Below are 21,891 nucleotides of genomic sequence, written 5' to 3' on the forward strand. Positions count from 1 at the left end.
TTGACTTCAGAGTGGGGTAATTTTTTTTTAAACATTCGCTAGTTTTCTACATACTTGTTATTAATTAGACCCCAGCTGCACAAGAATTTCCCCTACATTCTAAGATCCTTGAAGCAATGATTTTGGGTATCTATACAGTTTTATTTTCTAGCACCTAGAACAGTGCCTAGCACAACATAGGCGCACAATAAATGGTTGCCGAATGGATAATGCACGTTTTCCATCAGTTGTCCTAAATTTCCTCTCTAGGTGTTTAGACATATTTTCTTGGATAAATTTTTTTATATAAATTTATTTTTATTGGTGTTTGGATATCTTTTCCTGAGCTTTTAGGACCTGTTCCAGTCTGGACTTCTAGTCTGCCCTCTACCTCTGGTATTAAACTGTCTTCCTAGGGTCTCCTACCACATTATCCTAAAGGATTCTCTTTCCTTTCATGTTTTCATTGAGACTTTGAAAAAAATCTGTTCCCTCCTTCTTCCATACCTATAGACAGATTGCCTACGGAAGAACTGCATTTCCTACTTTCAGAGGTATTGCTGAGGCTGGTTGCCCAACTAGGGACTACATTTCCCAGCTGTCTTTACAGTTAGTTGAGGCTGTGTGATTAGGTTCTTAACAAAGTACTAAGAGCAAATAAGATGTCTGGAACTTCCACTTAAATTTCTTTCTTATGAGAAAATTTTTGGTCCAGATATGTTTTTTCCTTCTTTATTATGGATGGAATGGTGATGACTAGAATGACTCTGTGTTAAACACAGGTTGGATTTTCATTTGAGCATTGCATTCTCTCTCTCCCTCTCCCTCTGCTCCTCTCCCCACCACACGGTCTAAATAAATAAATCTAAAAAAAAAAAAAAAAAAAAAGAGGGGCATCTAGGTGGTGCAGTCAGTTAAGTGTCCAAATCTTGGTCTCAGCTTAGGTCATGATCTCAGGGTCATGGGATCAAGCCCTGTGTGGAGTCTGTACTCAGTGCGGAGCCTGCTTGAGATTCTCTCCCTCTCCTTCCCCTTCCTGCTCATTCTCTTTCTCTAAAATAAATAAAATAAATCTGGAAAAAAAGAAAGAAAGTGGCAATTTCTTACAAAGTTAAAAATACTTGACTATAAGATCCAGCAATTCTTTTTTTTTTAAGATTTATTTATTTATTTATGATAGACATAGAGAGAGAGAGAGAGAGAGAGAGAGAGGCAGAGACACAGGCAGAGGGAAAAGCAGGCTCCATGCTGGAAGCCCGACATGGGACTCGATCCCAGGACTCCAGGATCATGTCCTGGGCCAAAGGCAGACTCTAAACCGCTGAGTCACCCAGGGATCCCCAGATCCAGCAATTCTACTCCTAAGTGAAGTGAAAACAATGTCTACATGATGATTTTTACACACATGTTCATTGCACCTTTAATAATGATAGCCCCAAACGTGAAACAACCCAAATGTCCACCAACAAATGAATGAATAAATTGTATTATAGCCATACAATAAAACATTACTTAAAAAGGAAAAAATAATAACCTATGATTCACATAACATAGATGAAACCTCAAAAACATTATATTGATCAAAAGAAGGCAGGTACAAAATATAGGCAGGCACTATATGATTACATTTATATGAAACTTACTAAAGTTGAATATGGGGAGGTGGGGGGCTGGGGTAATTGGATGATGGACATAAAGGAGGGTATGTGATGTAATGAGCTCTGAGTATTATGTAAGACTGATAAATCACTGGCCTCTACCTTTATGAAACTAGTAATACATTATATATTAATTAATTGAACTTAAATAAAAATAGTACCACCAAAAAACAAAAACAAAACAAAAAGACGAATGCAAAATGTAAAAATAGAAAGTAGATCAGTGGTTGAATAGGGCTGGGAGTAGAACTTATGAAGTTATAAATTGGCTGGAAAGAGGAACACAGGGAATATTCTAGGGTGATGGAATTATTCTACACTGATACATAGTTTTGTCAAAACTCATAGAATTATACATTTACAGTTCATACAATTTATCATGTAAATTGTACCTCAATAAAATGATTAAAAAAGTAAAAAAGAAACAAGGAACATTAATTTTCAAAAAGATTTTATTTAATTGAAAGAGAGAAGGTGGAGGGACTGAGAGGGGGAGAGAGAGAGAGAGAGAGAGAGAGAGAGAGAGAGAAACTCAAGCAGATTCCACACTGAACATGGACCCTGATGTGAGGCTCAATTTCATGACCCTGAGATCATGACCTGAGCCTAAACCAAGAGTCAGATGCTTAACCAGCTGAGCCACCCAGGTGCCCCCAGATAACATTAATTTTAATAGTATGCTAAATCCAACATATCCAAAATATTATAATTTGAATAATCAATATGAAGATCTTTAATGGATATTTTACATTCTTTTTTTTAAACTAATTCTTTAAGTCTGGTGTGTATTTTACACTTACAGCACATCTCAATTTGGACAGCTCCATGTCCAGTGCTCAATAGCCACAGATGGCCAGTGCTACCAGATTAGGCAGCACAGGAGAAATCGGGGCCTTCAGTATTCAGATCAGAGGAGGTAAGAATCTTGCTCAAATGCATTTTCAAGGGTCTTTTAATATCTCCCAGGTGAGCTAAAGAATCTAGTCTTGTGGCAAAGTTCAGATTAAGAAAAAAAAAAAAAAAAAGTTCAGATTAAGGATGTAGCTTTCCCTCCCACACTTATTAGGTTGACAGAAAAAGAGCTCAGGTCAGACAAGGAAGTAAAGAATGTTGAACCATCAGGAATAAGATGCCAGGAGCTTGGCCTGAAAGACTCTGCAGCTGGTCAAGCTTTAAAGCAAGTCTCAAGCCCCACGCTCGTATGAGCAGAAAGTGGGCTACCAAAGCTGTACAGCCCCCAAAGAGGACATGCTTCCCAATGCCACTTGAGATATGGCCATGGAAGATCAAGGACAATGAGAAATCTCCCCAAGGGCAAAGCTGAGGCCAGGAAACACTATAGATTCGGGAAATACTTCCAGAGGCTTGAATCAGAGGCAAGCAGGACTAGTAAATATTCTCTACTATTGGGGCAGGCAGTACTTGAAATTTATGCCTAGCAGGATTTAATAATTTCTGTGAGACAGTGGGAGTCTCCATGGCACTTACCCTGTCCTTGCTCCCCGACCATCTCCATCTATTGTGCGTTATTGTCATAGCTCATGAGGAGCCACATCCAGACCTCAAGGAAAAGGCCAAGCTGCATCCAGAGATCTTGGACTTTTAATCTGGATGCATCTGGTTGCTTCCTGTGGAGAGTGAGTATGTTGTACGTTTGGGAAGAAGGGTTGGTATTTGGTGGCTGGAGGGACACACTGTAATGGTGATTGTCACGTCATGTGCCCTTAAAATCTTCTTCCTCCATATAGAACAGTTACAGAATTGTAGATAGGATGTAGCTACTCAGGTGGGGACGCTATTCCTAGCTCTTCTTGCAGCAAGGGTGCCTTTTGTCGAAGTTCTCACTGGTGGAATGTGAACAGAAACATCTTGTGCAAGGTCTACCTCACTTGTTAAGATGAGACATTTGTGCCTGAATCGCTCTGACCCCTTCCTGCTGCCGTGCTTGGCAAGAACTAGAGCAGCCTTAGAAGCCTTATGTTGAAGATAAAAAGCTGGTTATCTACATATACTCTTATGTGAGTGAGAAATGAACTTTGATTTTGTTTAAGCCATTGCACCTTGGGTCTTTTTTGTTATAAGACCTTACATTCCCCTGTACACCTGTGTTGGACATTGTGTTTCCTATAACCCATGTAGGAAGACTTTCTTAGCTTCTTCCTTTATTTTGGTGGAGCACCTTCTCCATTTGCTGTCTTCGAAGCTGTGCTTGGGTGGGGTAAGTCTTTTGAGATCTCAATTCCTTTGCATTTGACCTGTTTTTATCCTTCTGGAACCTTTAAGGATCTTCTGTTTGTCTCCAGTGTTCTAGTGTGTGTCTATTTTCAACCATTGTGCTGGGTACTCAACCCTTTCAATCTGGAAAGTTGTATCTTTCACTTCTGGGAATAAAACATCTTTTCTTTGATGATTCCCTCCCCTGCATTTTCTCTGTCTCTATTCTTAGCAAAACTCTTAATATACAGATATTGGCTTTCCTTGCCTGGCACTCAAATTTTCTTATGTTTCTCTCTTAGCTCCCATATGTTTGTCTTTTTGCTTCACTTTTTGTGAAATTTCCTCATTATTTATCTTCCTTCTACTGATTTTCTTGTTTGTTCTCTGAACATTTCTTTTTAAAATAACACCCTGGTCTTGTTTCTTGGTTACAGACCTTCTTACCCCCTGAAGATATTATTAATAGATTTTGTAAGTCTTTTTCTTCCTGTGTGTGTGTTGTTCCTTCTAAATTGCCATTTCTTCTTCCTTTTGTGTGTGTCTTGTTTAGATTTCTTTCACATTAAATGATCTTCTCAACCATGCGGTGATCATATTACAGTGTGGGGACTCAGGGCACCAGCTGACTCAGTTGGTAGATCGTGCAACTAACACAAATGTCTCATCTTAACGAGTGAGGTAGATCTTGATCTTGGGATTGTGAGTTTGAGCCTCACATTGGGCATACAGCATAGTTAACAAAAATAAAGATGAAAAAGTAAAGTGTGGGTGATGTAGTTTTTTTTTAATGTTGTTGTTGGTGGAGTCTGAAGCCTACAGCCAAGAAAGAATTCTTGAGACTTCTCTGGTGCAAAATGATGGTTTTATTAAAGCCCAGGGACAGGACCCATGGGCAGAAGGCTGCTGCCCTGGGAGTGTGAGGAACAACTGATTATATACATTAGGGTTGGGAGAAGTAATGATAAGGGAAATTCCAATAGAATTTTCATATGTTAAAGAAGACTCAGGATCTTGGAGGAATGTTATAATCTGCCTATCTCAAGTATCTGTCAGTGGGCTGCAGGTTATAAGGAGATTTAATTTTATCCACACTTCCTTCCACCTTTGTTTCCCACATCATGAGGACTAACAAGGTGTTTGGAAGCTCAGAACATATAAATAGGGTTTGTTAATTATGAATTTAATTAGGGGGTGATCTGGCTGGGCCATCTTCCAGGGGAGCCCTAACTTCTGCATCTGTATATCTCTCATTCCCATTCCCCAAAGAAGATTCTTCTAATCTTCTGCCAGTGTTCTTAGAGCTGAGTGGAGAAACTGGGCTGGGGCTGTGGGAGAGATTATTTGATAATTCAGTAAACACATATTTGTCTAATGTTCCTTCTGTTACCCACTCCCGAAGGGAAAACTTAGTCTTTTTTTCTAGAAAGGGGATGGTTAGTGGTCAGTTACTCAGAGCAGGAGAAAGGGACCTAACTGCTTCTCTAACAGTTTTAACCAATCTTCCTAATTACAGGACCTCTAGCTCCTCTGCTACTTCCTGAGATGCCTGAGTTATCAGACCCGAAACTTTATGATGATTCTATGATGCAAATAAAGTTGTCCTTGGGCTTTTCCTATTACTGGTTTGCTAAATCACCTACTACATGTCCATTTTGTGTGTGTGTGCAAAATCTTGTGGCTGTCAAATCCTCTCCCATCCTCCTCATCCTTATGGGTTTAAGAAACATACCCATAAAATATTTTTATCTTTTTAAAAGTATTTTATTTATTTATTTGATAGCGCGTGCTCGCGAGAGAGCTGGCAAGAGCAGGGGTGGAGGGGCAGCCTCCCCGCTCAGCAGGGAGCCCAAAGCCGGTTCTATCCCAGGACCCTGATACCATGACCTGATCCAAAGGCAGATGCTTAATCAACTGAGCCACACAGGTGCCCCCACCTATTTTGTGTTTTCAACAGAGTTTTAGGAGGAAGAAAATGGAGAGGCTTCTATCCAATCTGACGTCTATGCCCAGGAGCTACTCCTATTTCTATTCATTCCTACTGCAATTGCTCTCTTTTGAGCCACTATCACTGCTTGCCTGGTCCACTGTAGCAGCCTGCCAGCTGCCCTTCCGGGCTTGTTCTTTCCTTATCTATTTTATTACACTGAAGCCAGAGTGGACTTTTTTCAGAACAAATGTTATTTCTCCACCCTCCTTTATAACCTTGACTCCTTTTTGTTCTTAACTTGTAAGACCGGGCATCATCTGGCCTTGCCCTGCTTTCATCCTCATCTTCCAACTTTCTCCCGGTTGCTCACTGGCTTCCAGCCAGACCCTAAGCCATGTTTCTCTTCACACCCAAATGTGGCATCTCAGTGTATTCCTATTTAATGCAACCTTACTGCAATGATCTCTTACTGCTTTCCCCACCAAAATTTCCAGTTAACTTCTCCTCATTGACTTTCAGGTCTGGACTTTAATTTTTCTTCTTCAAAGAAGCTTTTCATGTCACTCAACAGTATGTAGGTCCTTTGTGATGGTCCTATTGGTCTAAATATTTGCTATCTTTCCCCCACAGAAGGGTTTGACCTCCCTCTCTTGATGGTGTCAATATTCCACATAACACACTTGGGAATTTTTTTTAAGATTTTATTTCTTTATTCATGAGAGACACACACAGAGAGAGAAAAAGAGAGAGAGAGGCAGAGATAGGCAGAGGAAGAAGTAGGCTCCCTGTGGGGAGTCCAATGCAGGACTGCATCCCAGGACCCCGGGATCATTACCTGAACCAAAGGCAGACACGAAACCACTGAGCCACCCAGGTGCCCCACACTTGGGAATTTCTACATTACAACTTTCATCACACTATAGTTTATTGTCAGTATGTGTTTAATTTTCTGTCTTCCTGGTCAAACTATAAGCTCTAAGATGGAAGGGTCTTGTGTCTATCTTAAACACCACAGTGCCCTCAGTGTTTAGGATATTGCCTTTCCCACCCCACAGGAATGACAGACTCTCTCCTTAACCAAATCTAGCAAGCTTTCTAGCAGTTTAAGGTCATGTCCCTAGAACGACCCCAGTCCTCCTTAAAACGCCTGCCTTGAGAAAGCTCAACACTGTCAGAATAATTCACTGTTTGTTCCAGACAAAATCTGGTGCTAGGCATACAGGCACCCCCACTCCCAACTCCCTTTTCAGAGCAGTTACTTAAAAAAACTTGCAATTATAAATCCCTTAGAATTTTGAGATGCAAATCTGCCACACAGAACCGTCTTCTCAAGGCCCATCTCCTCCCAGCCTGGTGGTGTATTGCTCTAACCTGTGCAAGTGTCTGTCATAAAGACATGAGAAGTTTGTTTCTCCTCCAGATAAGTGCCAATTAACAAACCAGGTGGCCTAGTCACATGGACCAACGCCCCTTGGCACCTCTCAATGCTTTCCCCTTAGCACTCCAGCCTTTAGAAAGTCTCCAGTCTTTTGTTTTGGGGAAGTTTAGTTGAGTTCACGATGTACCCTCTTTTCTGTTGTGATAGTTAATACTGAGTAAAATCCATCCTTACTGCTTGAACCAGTGTCTGGCTTTGTTTCTCTCTGACGGTAAGTGCACTAAATAGTTACTGAATTAAACAGGCTCTATGCAGACGTGAACAGCTGCAGGGGAGGAGTTACATGATGTCAAAGCTCCTTTGGGGGGTCTAGCTTCTTCTTCCACACCCCACAAAGCTACTTATCTGTCATTTTTTTATTTCATGATCTCTAACTACATGAACGATGACAATTACATCCAAATCATCCACAGTGCATTTTGGGATTCAACTAATCAGATTATTGCAGAGAGATACAGAAAGCTATTTTAAAAGTGGCACCTCTAAATTTCAATCCCCTGGTTCCCCTTTTAAACACGGCTTAAAAACTTCAAAAGTTTTTGCCATTTCTATTTCTGGGCCTACAAAAAAGAGTTCAGTTCAGTCCAGAAAGACATGTGGGCGGGCTGGATGTGAGAGCGAGCGTGGGTGAGCTGGGCTCAGCTTTGGCTACAAATGGCTCACACACCTCTTCCCTCCCAAAGCGGGCAGCACTCTCTGTCTGCTCCTGCAGGCTTGCGCTGTTTCTTCAAAATCTTTGCTAGTTACGTTCTCCGGTGGGTACCTTTAGGAGGCCCAGAGCGCCCCACCCCCGCAATCTCGGACCCTCACTCGGCGTCAGCTAATGCCTTGATTCAGAACCAGCAGCCGCGCCAGCCACGCCCACGCTCCAGCTCCAGCCTCGGCCCCGGCAGCACCTGGGCGTGTCACGTGCCAGGACTCGGGCGTGAAGCCAGCGCCGCCATGTTGGTTTCTGGCGACGCTTTCCAGGGGAAGGGGAAGGCCGCTTCCTCAGCCTCCCGTTGTTCCGGGGCCTTGTGCGCAAGTGCGGAAGTGTGTTGGCCCGAGTGTGACCGGTTTCCGGCCGGGGGTGCCGCACCGGCTGCCAGGAGACGTGTAACGGACGGTGGGCCGCAGCCATGGCCGAGAGGAAACCTAACGGTGGTGGCGGCGCCGCGTCCACCTCCTCATCGGGCACTAACTTGCTCTTCTCCTCCTCGGCCACGGAATTCAGCTTCAACGTGCCCTTCATCCCAGTCACCCAGGCGGCCGCTGTCTCGGCCTCCTTGCTCCTGCCGGGAGGTAGTAGGGAGGTGGTGCGGGGATCCGGGGGGCCGCGGGGGGCGTGGGTCCCGGGCGTCGGGTGGGAGCTTTTCCGTCCGTCTCCATCCAACTCCGTGGGTTGGATGCCACGGCCATTAGCGGCCAGATTTGAGTGGCCCGGGAGCGCCGAGATGTCGGGGGCGGGGGCCGGATCCTGAGGCTCGCTCGTAGTCCAAGGAACCCTCTGTCCCGAGGGCTGGACTCTCCGCGGTGGCACTGGCACTGCCCAGATTTCTGTTGTGTCTGTAGTGGTGTGCCCGGTGCTTGCGGGGAACGCAAAGAAGTTAGTGCCCCGTAACTAGGCTGCAGTCGGGTATCTCCACCTGCCAAGTGGAGGCACAGAACGCAGCGCTTCGCTTTGTCTGGGAAGCTCTTTCTGGTCCTCCTTGGCCCCCACTTCTGTGCGCACCCCAGCTCATCCATTTCTTTGTTGTTGTCTAGGGGTGTTGCTTTTTCGTGGTTGCGGGACATAACCCAGAGCATGGTATTTAGGAGCGCAGACCGAGTTTCAGCCCTGGCTCTGCCAGGAATTAATTGCTGTAGGGCTTCAGGCATGTTACTTCCCCTCTCTGTGCTGCTTCGCTGTACCTATCTGGCCAGCCTCGTATAAGGCTGTAATGAGAGGCGGATTGGTTTTTGTGTCATGTTTGTGAAGGCCACGTATCTGCCTCTCTATTTGGACTGTGGCCTTCCTGCAGGTTTGCAGCTCCTGCTACAGTGTGTGCTAGAGTGCGTGCAGAGGAGTGGCTCAAGTAGTCGGTGGTACAGCGGAGGGCCTCGTATACCCTGCGGGGGAGTTTATGGTTCATCCTATAGGTTGTGCGGGAGCCTCAGGAGGACTTTAAGTTAACAAGGCAGTAAACTTAGAGGTATGTTTCAGAAAGACTGGAGCTTTCTGAAATTGCAGCGGAGGAAAGCTGACTGTAGCAAGAGTGGTCAGTCTGGTAGAGTGGATGGCACTCTAGCCCTAGCCAGCCACGTTGGGCATGAGGACCAGGGATGAGAGGTGAGAGATTTTTTTAGTCTATAAATTGTTTGACTTAGTAACTCACTGGAGGTCATACTGTCGGCACTGTCAGCGTGCTTCTCTTCTTTCAGTTTTTTTAGCCCAAAGCCCTGGCTCCTTAGCTGGCATATAATGAATACCATGTACATGTTTCTTTATTACTTTTTTTAAAAGATTTTTTAAAAAGATTTTATTTATTTATTCATGATAGAGAGAGAGAGAGAGAGAGGCAGAGACACTGGCAGAGGGAGAAGCAGGGAGCCCGACACGGGACTTGATTCCGGGACTCCAAGATCACGCCCTGGGCCAAAGGCAGGTGCTAAACCGCTGAGCCACCCAGGGATCCCCCCCCCCCTTTTTTTTTTAAAGATTTTATTTATTTATTTGAGAGAGAAAGAGACAGCATGAGCGGGGGGGGGGGGGGGGCTGAGAGAGAGAGAGAAAAGGACTCCCTGCTGAGATCATGATCTGAGCCGAAGGCAGACGTGTGAAACCAACTGAGCCACCCAGGTGCCCCTGTGTACATGTTTCTTGAATGTGTATCTGAAGGATTGAATGAAGGGATTGAGAAATGACGAGAGTGGGGGAGCCTAAGAGACGATGTTTTGATTTGAGTGTCTGGATGGATGTTGGCAAACATCTGTTGAGCCAGGTAGTAAAAGAAGCACAGGAAGGGGGATGGTTAAGGTGATACATTCATTTTCAGGCTTACCGAGTTTGAGGTGTATGTGGCTGTGTCTGCCAAAAGTTTGAGGAAGCAGTTGAGTAATAGATTCTGGAACACATGAGAGCAGTCTCGGTTTGAGACAGAGTTGGGAGTGTCACGAGTGTACAAGTGCTCATTAAAGTTGTGAGTGTCTTTTACCAAATGTGTCCACGTGTAATTAGAGAGTGCTCCTGAGGGGTGCTGGCAGCATTTTGAGATCAGCATTCCATTTACAATTGATGCTAAGTAGAAAAAAGTTTCTTGGATCAAGCTGATCCAAAGGACAAAGGATACCACAGAGGTTTTTTCCCATTCCATGTTTTTAGTGTTGAGAGATGAACTGAGAAATAAAACAAGTGAAGTCCAGGTAGATGAAAAGAGAGAGTGGGCACTGGAAATGTTACCAAAAAGGGGAATAGAACCTCCTTTGTGCAGGAGGTGATATTTTTAGTTACAAAGAAACAACTGAGAAAAGTATTTAGTGGAGTATCTTAGTTAAATTGATATGTGAGAAATATAATGGAGTAACAGAGAAGCTCAAGCCAGAATCACTGTTGAGTCCAGTGGCCTTCTTCCGCCGAGGTCAAGAAGGATTCTGAAGCTTGAAAGAAGGCCAGTCGGACAAGGATCACAGTGTACTGTCTGCTGGGTGTGGGTCCTCTGTTTACTGCTTCTAGCAGTAGGAGATAAGAGGGAATGAGACTGGAGAAGGAAAAGATTAGGAAGAGGAAAGTTTCTACAGGCTAAGGCTTATAAAAAGCTTAGGAAGAGCAGGCTGGACTTTTGAGGCCGAATAGAGGGAAAATCCTTTTATTTTACAACTTGGTTACAGAAGAGAAGATAATTTGATGTTGATAATACTTGCAGTGAAGATCAGTTTGGGCAAAGGGAAGTGATGAGAACTTCGGTTAGAAAATAACTTTTTTCATGATTTGGCATTCTCTAATGACTAGTTATCTGGTTGTGTTACTGTGTGACTTTAGGGATGGCAATTAATGGTTGACCTACTTTGCCTTGGGAATACAAATACTGCATGTTCATTTGTACAATGAATGCTTTGTAGCTAAGAGCCCTGACACACCCCTTCTTGTCGATAGAGTCATATCTGTACTTAAATTTCTTGTTACTGTAGAAATAAAATTACGTGTATTTTGGTAATGGAATAATATTTGAATTATTTTTTACCAGGAAAAAATTCAAAATGAGATTTAAAAATAGGTACAGATTTTGTTTTTGAAGATTTTATTTATTTATTCATGAGACACACAGAGAGAAAGGCAGAGACACAGGCAGAGAGAGGAGAAGCAGGCTCCATGCAGGGAGCCCGATGTGGGACTCGATCCCGGGACTCCAGGATCACACCCTGGGCCAAAGGCAGAAGCTCAGCCACTGAGCCACCCAGGCATCCCAGATTTTGTTTTTGAAAATATCCTCATACGGGATCCCTGGGTGGCTCAGCAGTTTAGCGCCTGCCTTTGGCCCAGGGCGTGATCCTGGAGACCCGGGATCGAGTCCCATGTCGGGCTCCCGGCATGGAGCCTGCTTCTCCCTCTGCCTGTGTCTCTGCCTCTCTCGCTCTGTGTCTCTCATGAATAAATAAATAGAATCTTAAAAAAAAAAAAAAGAAAATATCCTCATACAAATATGTATAATTTATGTATATTGACAAAATAAATATGTAACTATTTATGTTTGTTAAAAAATATAAAAATTCATGTACCAAATTGTTAACAGTGATTGGGAGGTGGGCTTATGGATGAATTCTAATTTTTCCATTCTTTTGTTGTTTCTTATTCATATTCTCTAGTTTTTCATTTCAAAGAAAAAGGTTTTCTTTTGTTTTTGTTTTTTTTTTTCCAGTAGTGCAGAAATAGAACAATGAAATGAAAGATACAGTTGCTAGATCTGCCATATAGGATCATATCTGCAGAACAATAGACTATCCTTTAAAGTGTTTGCTCTCTGGTTCCCTTTCAGAGGATTCCACAGATGTTGGTGAGGAGGACAGCTTCCTTGGTCAGACTTCTGCTCACACATCTACCCCACAGACATTTAGTTACTTCTCTCAGGTATCAAGCAGTAGTGATCCTTTTGGGAATATTGGACAGTCACCGTTAACGACTGTGGCAACATCAGCTGGACATTCAGCATTCTCCAAGTCCCCAGCTGCTCTCCCTTTCACAACCGGATCCCAAGATGTGTTGAATGCATGTTCACCATCCATTTCGAAGGCTCAGTATGGTGCTCCACCTTCTTCACAGATGGGAATGAATACTTATCTGCCTTCTCAGCCGAGTAGTCTCCCTCCTTCCAATTTTGGGAGCCCACCGCAAGGAACACCCCAACAGGGACATAATCCGTATCGTCATACCCCTGTGAGCAGCCGGGCTAATCCTTATATTGCACCACCACAGCTGCAACAGTGCCATACACAAGGTCATCCCACCCATCCTCCACCCCCCGGACCCCCTGTTCAGATGTACCAGATGCCTGTAGGATCTCTGCCACCGGTAAGGAAACATGTGTTTATATCCTAGCTATTCACTGTGATTTTTTTTTTTTTTTTAAGATTTTATTTATTCATGAGAGACACACAGAGAGAGGCAAAGACATAGGCAGAGGGAGAAGCAGGCTCCCTGTGGGGAGCCGTATGTGGGACTTGATCCCAGGACCCTGGGATCACGACCTGAGCTGAAGGCAGATGCTCAACCACTGAGCCACCCAGGTGCCCTCACTGTGATTTTTTATTTTTCTCTCAGCTTATGTTTTTAAAATCACTGCACTTTTTTTTTGCAAGACACACACACACAGAGAGAGAGAGAGAGAGAGAGAGAGAGAGAGATCGGCAGAGACACAGGCCAAGGGAGAAGCAGGCTCCATGCAGGGAGCCCGACGTGGGACTCGATCCTGGGTCTCCAGGATCACACCCTGGGCCGCAGGCGGCGCTATACTGCTGAGCCACCTGGGCTGCCCAAACACTGCACTTTTAATAACCAATGTGATGACAAACTATTTTCAGAGGGCATTTTTTGTAAGCTATGTGCTTTGAAGTAAACGTTCGTTTAAAGGTAGCTCATCAAATGGTTCATGTATTAGTTTATATTCTCAGTTTATGGAAGGTAGTACTTGATTTTAATGAATTAACTACATGTTAGTTATTTCCAGATTTTAGTGTAAGATACCAATAATGTCTTCTGGGGATATGTGAGAGTTCAAGCAGTTATTAACAGACTGCCGGGATCCCTGGGTGGCGCAACAGTTTAGCGCCTGCCTTTGGCCCAGGGCGCGATCCTGGAGACCTGGGATCGAATCCCACGTTGGGCTCCCAGTGCATGGAGCCTGCTTCTCCCTCTGCCTGTGTCTCTGCCTCTCTCTGTGTGTGTGTGTGTGACTATCATAAATAAATAAAAAATTAAAAAAAAAATAAATCTTTAAAAAAAAACAGACTGCCAATTTCTCATTTTTTAATTATCCTGTTCAATCAAAACATTCAATTACAGAGACTAAAATTCATTATTCCAATTTGAATTTCTTTTATTTACATTATGAAATTTGGATCTGGACAGTCAGACTCTATCTCAGGAGGGTGATTGAACAACATTTGCATTGGGTAAATTTTATGAAATTCCCTTATGCTCTTTTCCCAGCTAATTGTTCAATTAGCTTCAATTAGCTAATAGTTTAATTAGCTAATAGTTCAATTAGCTAATAGGTTCAATTAGCGCCTGCCTTTGGCCCAGGGCGCGATCCTGGAGACCCAGGATCGAATCCCACGTCGGGCTCCCGGTGCATGGAGCCTGCTTCTCCCTCTGCCTGTGTCTCTGCCTCTCTCTCTCTCTCTGTGTGACTATCATAAATAAATAAAAATTTAAAAAAAAAAAAAAAGAGAAAAGAAGGTTGCAAAAAATAAAAACAGCACCCCAGCACCTTAACCTATATTTACCTGTCATTAACCTTTTACCCCATTTGTTCTGTCACTGTGAACATGTGTTCTCACACACATTTGGGCATCCTCTCTCTCCTGTTCTCACTGTGTTATCTGCAGTTATTTTGGGAAACACTTGGTTAGTAGAATACATGATGACTCTTTACTCCTAAGTATTCTTGTGTGTATTTCCTAAGAATAAGAAAGTTCTTTAACATAACCACAGTACAGTTAACCTCAGTAACTTTAGCATTGATACAGCATCCCAAAATGACTTTCAATTAAAAATGTTTAAAATAATTGTATTCTGATTTTAGAATTATTTCCAGTGTAGAAAATTTGAAAAATGCAGAATAGCCAAATAATTAAAGATTGTCCCTCAAATAACCCCTTTTTTCATTTTGTTCTGTGTCTTTTTTATATTTTAGACAAATGTATTTCTGTGAACATTTTATAGGTGTTAAGATTATTTTCTAAAATTATTTTTAATAGTTCTAGAGAATTCCAACAGTTAAGTAACTTAATCAGGTCTCTGTTAGACATTTAGATTGTGTCCAGTGATTTTCTATTATAAATGACCTTTTGTGTACATCTTTGTAGGTAAATTTTTACTTGTTTCTTAATTACATCTTTAGGTTGAGTTCTTAGAAGTGGCCAGGTCAAGAAATGTACAAGTTATAAAGATGAACTAAATTGTAGAAGACATAACTGCTAGATTCATTTCTGTGAAGGTATTGGTTTACTTTGCCATCGATGTGAGAAAGCCCAGATTACTTTAACACTGGTGTTGGGCTTTGTTAGGTTTTTTAAAAATTTGAGTTGCTTTAAGGCCTAATTATTAATCTAAATGGTTGTCTAGAAATATGTGTAGGGTAATCATTGCAAACATCCCTTTGGGTCTGAGGCGTACATGGAATTTTTTTTGGACTAATGTCATAGTCCTAATTTTTTTGCATCCTTCAGATTCCTCCTTCAGTGCCATCAGGGTTGAGCCCTCCAACGCAACAGCAGGCACTTGCTAGACCTGCAGGTCCCTCTGTGCACGCGCCACCTTTTCTACTTCAGAACCAGTACGAACCTGTTCAGCCCCATTGGTTTTACTGCAAGGAGGTAGAATACAAACAGCTATGGATGCCTTTCAGTGTGTTTGACTCTTTGAATCTTGAAGAAATCTATAATTCAGGTAAGCACTGATTATGCATCGCCTGCATTTGATTTTAGGACGAGAAGAAGTAAAGAGTGATTTATCCATGGCTCGCTTTTTGTGTGTGTCAGATTCCTTAGTCCTGGTGGACTGCACCAGACTATACCTTAAGATAATGATATAAATGTACGTCCTGAGTTATTAGAGCAAGGTTTTTAAGGAAGTGTTTTAATAATTTTCTTCTTTGTTTAAAGGTATTTTAGATTAGAGAAATAGAGTAGTTCCTATAAGGTGGGTGTCAATTTTCGTTATTTCCCTTATTCGTTTATAGTTACGGGCATTTATAAAACATCTTCTTTGGAACTCTTGTTCCTGAAGACGCTCTGAAAAGTGTTCTATGATCAGGTGAGTTTTGGCAGCGATTTCACTCCACGTACCTTTTTGAGGTAGTGCACTGGAGTGTGTGAAGGTATTGAGATTGGAGTGTAGAGAATATGTGTTTGTGTTTATCCTGATGATATTTCATCATGGGATGTAACAATCACTTGTTAGTACCCTCTAGAAACATATTTCATGGAGCATTGCTGCTTTGATGAAAAAATGGAAACCCACCAGTTACTTGAATGATTTTATGATTTTTTTTTCATGATCATGTTTTAAAGCTTCACTGTGGCTATTTTTTCTTCACTTAAGAAGAGTCCTAATTTTGAGCAGCACAAATTGATCATAAACTTCTATTTTTAAACAAAAATGGGCTTAGTTCTTTGTCTTTTAGGATCAGCCAGTCACCATATTCATTATTTATTACTCTTAAACATCTCTTGTAACTGTTGGGTTAAAATGTGGATTTTATACTCCAGTCCAGCCAGATCCCGAGAGCGTCGTTCTAGGCACGGATGGAGGGCGCTATGATGTTTATCTCTATGATCGAGTAAGGAAGGCCGTGTACTGGGAGGAGGAGCCCGCTGAAGTGAGACGCTGTACTTGGTTTTACAAAGGGGACACAGACAGCAGATTTATTCCCTATACAGAGGAGTTCAGTGAAAAATTAGAGGTATGTGGGCTTTATTCCTTTTTAAAAAAAAAAAATTATTCATGAGAGACACAGAGAGGCAGAGACACAGGCGGAGAGAGTAGCAGGCTCCATGCAGGGAGCTCGATGCGAACTTGATCCCCGGACTCCAGGATCGTGCCCTACGCCGAAGGCAAGTGCTTAGCTAATGAGCCACCCAGGTGACCTTGGGCTTTATTCCTTTATGCTTTTCTTTAAAAAACATAGGCTATAGCATATAGTCTAAGTATAAAGTCTTAGCAGTATCTAAAAGTATTCACTTTATCTCAGTTGTATTTGATTATAAATGGGTGACACTGGCTTTGAGGGTGGGAGAGCTACCTACTGACCATCTCAATAACACATGGCTGTTCTTAACCGAGGGAGATCTTAGCTCCTCTTCAGCCTCTTTCATGATGCTGAGACCAGATCAGGGAAGATGCAGAGGAGGTTAAGAAGTGAAAAAACCAATGAGAAGAGAAGCAGACATATTTCTCAATATTTTGTAGGTGATCCTGTCCTATGAGAGCACTGAGACAAGAGTTGGAAATAGAAAAACACCTATTTGATGATGACATGATTATCTATATAGAAAGTCAGGAGAACTTTTACAAATATCAGTAGCACAAGTCTGGATATAAAATCAACACACACAGAGTTAATGGTATTCCTGTGCAATAGAAATAACTAACTGGGGGTGCTGTTGGTTGGCCCAGGTGGGATAGTGCGTGACTCTTGATCTCAGGGTTGTGAGTTTGAGCCCCATGTTGGACATGGAGCCTACATTAAAAAAAGAAAGAAATAACTAGCACCCATTAAAAAAAAAAAAAAAAAAAGATGCTATTTATAACACTAACAAAACCATAGGCTGAGTAGGAAAAGGTCTGACAAATACCTACATGAACTTGTGGAGGAAAACTATGAAACAGAATTAAAGGAAATAAAAGATGATCTCAAGAAATGGAGCTAAATATGTTCACAGATGCATAGTTAGGATGTCAGTTCTTTCCAAGTTATTTTATAAATTTTATGTAATCCCAATCAAAATCACATCAGAGTTTTTAAGGTAAAATTTGTAAACTCCTCTGAATTTTATATGGAAGGGTCAAAGTATCAAGAATAACCAAGACTGGGATCCCTGGGTGGCTCAGCAGTTGAGCGTCTGCCTTAGGCTCAGGTTGTGATTCCCTGGTCCTGGGATCAAGTCCTGCATCGGGTTTCCTGAAGGGAGCCCGCTTCTCCCTCTGCCTATGTCTCTGCCTCTCTCTCTCTCTGTGTCTCATGAATGAATAGAATCTTAAAAAAAAGAAAAAAGAAAAAAGAATAAGCTGTTAGAAGAATGGCATGTGGAAACTTGCTCTACCAGACAACATTTATTTTAAAGCTATGGATTGAAAGGGAATATGAAAAAGTGCAAATAATTCTTAAGATGAGGGCAGCCCTGGTGGCGCAGCGGTTTAGCGCCGCCTGCAGCCCAGGGTGTGATCCTGGAGACCCGGGATCGAGTCCCACGTCCATCTCTCTGTGTGGTGCCTGCTTCTCCCTCTGCCTGTGTCTCTGCCTCACTCTCTCTCTCTCTGTCTCTATGAATAAATAAAATAAAATATTTAAAAAAAAATTCTTAAGATGATAAAACTTCTTTTCCTTTAAACATTTTTATTTGTATTCCTGCTTTTAATAATTATAAATATGGTAAAAATTACAAAAAGCCAGGTGAGGAAGAGTCAAAGGGATAGAGGCTGTTGGAGAGGAATCATTAATCAGTGTTTGGGAGACAAAAAGAAATTAATCTATTTTGACATGATTGTCAGATAACTGTTGTTAATAATTAAAAAAAACACACACACACACAAAAATAACTTTGGACAGTGGATGTGCTAGTTTACTTCATCTTGTGTCTCTCTCCAAGAGGCCCTCAGACCTTTTTTTTTCCTTGTTGTAAGTAGAATACTCTGTCTGGAGGAAGAGTAAGAAAATGGTTCAATAGTCAGGTCTTTTTATTTTTTTTTAAAGGTTTTATTTATTTGAAAGAGAGGGAGAGAGAGCACAAGCAGGGGGAGCATCAGGGAGAGGGAGAAGCAGGCTCCCCACTGAGCAGGAAGCCCAATGTGGGGCTCAATCCCAGGACCTGGAATCATGACCTGAGTGGAAGGTGATGCTTCATTGACTGAGCCACCCAGGAGCTCCTCAACAGTCATGTCTTTGGAGTTGGAAAGTTGAGGGTGGGAGTGAACTGCAGTTCTGCCGTTGCTAGTTTACAGTGTGTAATGTCATGTAGCTGTGAACTTAAAATGTCTAATAGGGGTTGAGTGTGTCCTCCTTTCCACCCTCCGAAAGATATGTTGAAGTCCTAACCTCTAGTGCCTCTGAATATGATCTTACCTGGAAATAGGATGCTTGCAGATATAATTAGTTAAGATGAGATCATTCTGGAGAAGGGTGGGCCCCTAATCCAGTAGGACTTGATGTCATACTGTGTAAAAATAGAGAATGGGAGTGTTGCGACTATAAGCAAGGAACACTAAAGATTGCTGGTAAACCATCAGAAACTTGGAAGAGGCAAGGAAGGAGTTCCCTATAGGTTTCTGAGGGACATAGCCCCACTTACACTTGACTTCAGACTTCTAGCCCCCAAAACTGTGAGATAATAACATTTCTGTTGTTAGAAGCCATTCAGTTTGGGACGCCTTGGGTGGCTCAATGGTTGAGTGTCTGCCTTCTGCTTGGGATGTGATCCCGAGGTCCTGGGATTGAGTTCTGCATTGGGCTCCCCATGGTGAGTTTGCTTCTCCTTCTGCCTATGTCTCTCTGCCTCTCTCTCTCTCTCATGAATAAATAAATAAATCTTAAAAAAAAAAAAAAAAAGCCATTCAGTTTGTGGTACTTTCGGACAGCAGCCTTAGGAAATAATAGGCTTTGTAAACCTTTGTTTTCTTTTCTATATAATGGGTATAGTCTTATTTAGGAGTGTTGAGAGGAATTAATTAAATGAGGTAATAATGTGTATAAAGTGACTGACAAGTGTGTTAATACATGACAGCTGCTGTTACATTATTTTTATTGTCATTGTGTTATACTTTCACACTTTTTCTCAATGTGGTATAGATTTGTCTTACTGGATTATTTGTTTCCATTATTTTAGGCTGAATATAAAAAAGCAGTGACCACGAATCAGTGGCACCGTAGATTAGAATTCCCAAGTGGAGAAACAATCGTTATGCACAATCCAAAGGTAATGTTATTGTTTAAGATATTAAAATATTAGGTTCATTTTATTAATTATTTTGGTGAATGTGGTTGATAAAAAATGTTCATTTTAATTAACTTCTGTAGGGATATATTTATAACAATTGCATGGTTTTTAAAAGCTTACTATAGTTCATATTGATCATAGAAACAAAAATTAAATTTTTCTCATGAAGTTTCTGTTTATGGCAGCGTATTAACTGAAGCTTAGTATGCACCATTGAAGTTGCTTGACAAATGTTTGCACTTGATCAGAGGTCGGCAGGCTTTTTCTGTAAAGGGCCAGAGAGTAAATATTTAATTCTTCGTAGGCTGTGTGATCTCTGCTGCAGCTGTCAGCTCTGCCACTGTAGCCTGAGAGCAGCTGCAGATAATATATAAACTGGTGGGTGTGTCTATTGCAGTAAAACTTTATTTATAAAGGTCGTGGCTCAGAGTTGGCTTGCAGGCCATAGTTTGTCCCCCCTACCCTTGATAATGGTTTGTTTCCACTTTTAAAGATATGTTCTTCCTTTTCTTAATTTGTATTGTCTCTACAAACTTTTTTTTTTTTTTTTTTAAGATAGTGATTAGGGGTGTTCTTTCATTTCCCATACTTAATATCTTTGAGTTCCAGATTCCTCACTTGTAATAGGTACCTCCCAGGGTCTTATTTCAGATAAAATGAAGTAATTTATACAGAAACATCCAGCATAATGCTTGGCATACAGTAATTTTTCAGAACATAGACTATTTATTTATTTTAGAGAAGTATACAAGAAAAAATTAATTTTAATCTTATCACTTCTGTAGTCCTTATTGATACTGAAATAAGTAAAAATCTTTATATGTCAACAAAATTTAAACAGTATAAAGAAATAAAATAAAAAACAAAAGCCTCTTCTGCATTTCCCATTTCTCCTGATGGTAACTACTTTTTACCTCTTGTTTTTCATTTTTTTTTTTTTGATGCATATACAAAAATTTTGCATACCATCTTGTATGCCTCTTTTTTTTTAAAGAAAAATTTCTGCGTGACATGGGACTAAATTAAGCTGATTTATAACAAAATACATGTTTTCTTAAAAAGTGGTGGGTAAAACAGTTTTTGGCATTGAAATTGAATTTGTAAATTAATTGGGAATCTTGTTATTCAAAGGATTATGCCTTAAATATTTTTGTAAGACAAAGATTTCTCCATTCTAGGTAATTTTCCTTATTTCTTATGTGTAAACCTGGATTTTTATGTTATATTTTTAAAACCAAGATATATTACTTCTGATTTAGTTGCGGTATTTTCTAGTATAAGCATTGGAAATAACGATATTGATTTGCCTAGTTTTAACGGTTAATGAACACTAGTAGGACTGTTAAAGAAATTGTTTTGGGAGAACAATATAACACTTGATTTGTCAACTATTTATATTATGAAGTAGTTTATTACGTATTGAAATAAATTATTTAGCCTGTAATGGAAATAGTCTTGGTCCTGAACTCTGTCATAATCCTTCTGTCGTGTCTTGAAGGTTATTGTCCAGTTCCAGCCTTCATCGGTACCAGATGAATGGGGAACCACACAAGATGGACAGACAAGGCCCAGGGTTGTAAAGCGTGGGATTGATGATAACCTTGATGAGATTCCTGATGGTGTGTATCGCTTCCTAAGGGCCAAGGTCATTTTTAGACTCCTCTCTTTCAGCATCATTTTTTAGAATGATGAAAAAGGAAGCAATTATTAGGACTACCTGCCATAGCATTCAGAAATCAGGCAGGTTGGCACATATCTTTCTTTTACTTCTATTACTTTTATATCTGTTTATTTTTAAATACAGAATTCTGTTGAAGATCTACAAACCATGTGACATGGATTCTAAAATATGTATTGTTGTGAACAAGCACTTTGCTGGTTGAAACTAGGCTCTTGGCAATATTTTTGGACCTTTGTGGTCATGTCTCATGTTTGTATTACTGTAGTGCAGAAGATGGCAAACTTTTTCTGTTAAGGGCTAAATAGTAAATGTTTCAGGCTATATGGACTTTGCTGCATCTGTATTCAACTCTGCCATTGTAGTGTGGAAGTATCTGTACGTAGTATGTAAACAAATGAGCATAGCCATGTTCCATTAAAGCTTTATAAAAAACAGGCCCATTTGGCCAATGCCTACTCCAGTGTATGTGCTTTGATCTCTCCCGTTACACCATTTAAAATACAGATTTGATTTGATTTGATTTGATTTATTTTTAAAGATTTTGTTTATTTATTCATAGAGACACAGGAAGAGAGAGAGAGAGAGGCAGAGACACAGAGGGAGA

General features: G+C 41.2%; 1 protein-coding gene across 5 annotated transcripts in view; it reads left to right on the forward strand.

The window, feature by feature from the left end:
• The first annotated feature begins 8,249 nt into the window (after positions 1-8,249).
• Positions 8,250-21,891, forward strand: part of LOC112672429 (SEC23 interacting protein) — a 39,007-nt gene continuing 25,365 nt past the window's right edge. For 4 of the 5 annotated variants that reach the window (XM_025467432.2, XM_025467431.2, XM_025467430.3 and 1 more), the window contains exons 1-6: positions 8,251-8,500; positions 12,211-12,743; positions 15,122-15,341; positions 16,163-16,356; positions 19,496-19,585; positions 21,105-21,225. In XM_025467432.2, coding sequence (XP_025323217.1) covers positions 8,338-8,500; positions 12,211-12,743; positions 15,122-15,341; positions 16,163-16,356; positions 19,496-19,585; positions 21,105-21,225 — 1,321 coding nt within the window. In that variant the 5' untranslated portion in view covers positions 8,251-8,337. Of the gene's footprint in view, positions 8,501-12,210; positions 12,744-15,121; positions 15,342-16,162; positions 16,357-19,495; positions 19,586-21,104; positions 21,226-21,891 lie in introns of all 5 variants that reach the window. The other variant, XM_025467435.3, reaches the window with a different exon arrangement.

Source organism: Canis lupus, chromosome 28 (assembly GCF_003254725.2).
Source record: "Canis lupus dingo isolate Sandy chromosome 28, ASM325472v2, whole genome shotgun sequence".
NCBI lineage: Eukaryota > Metazoa > Chordata > Mammalia > Carnivora > Canidae > Canis > Canis lupus.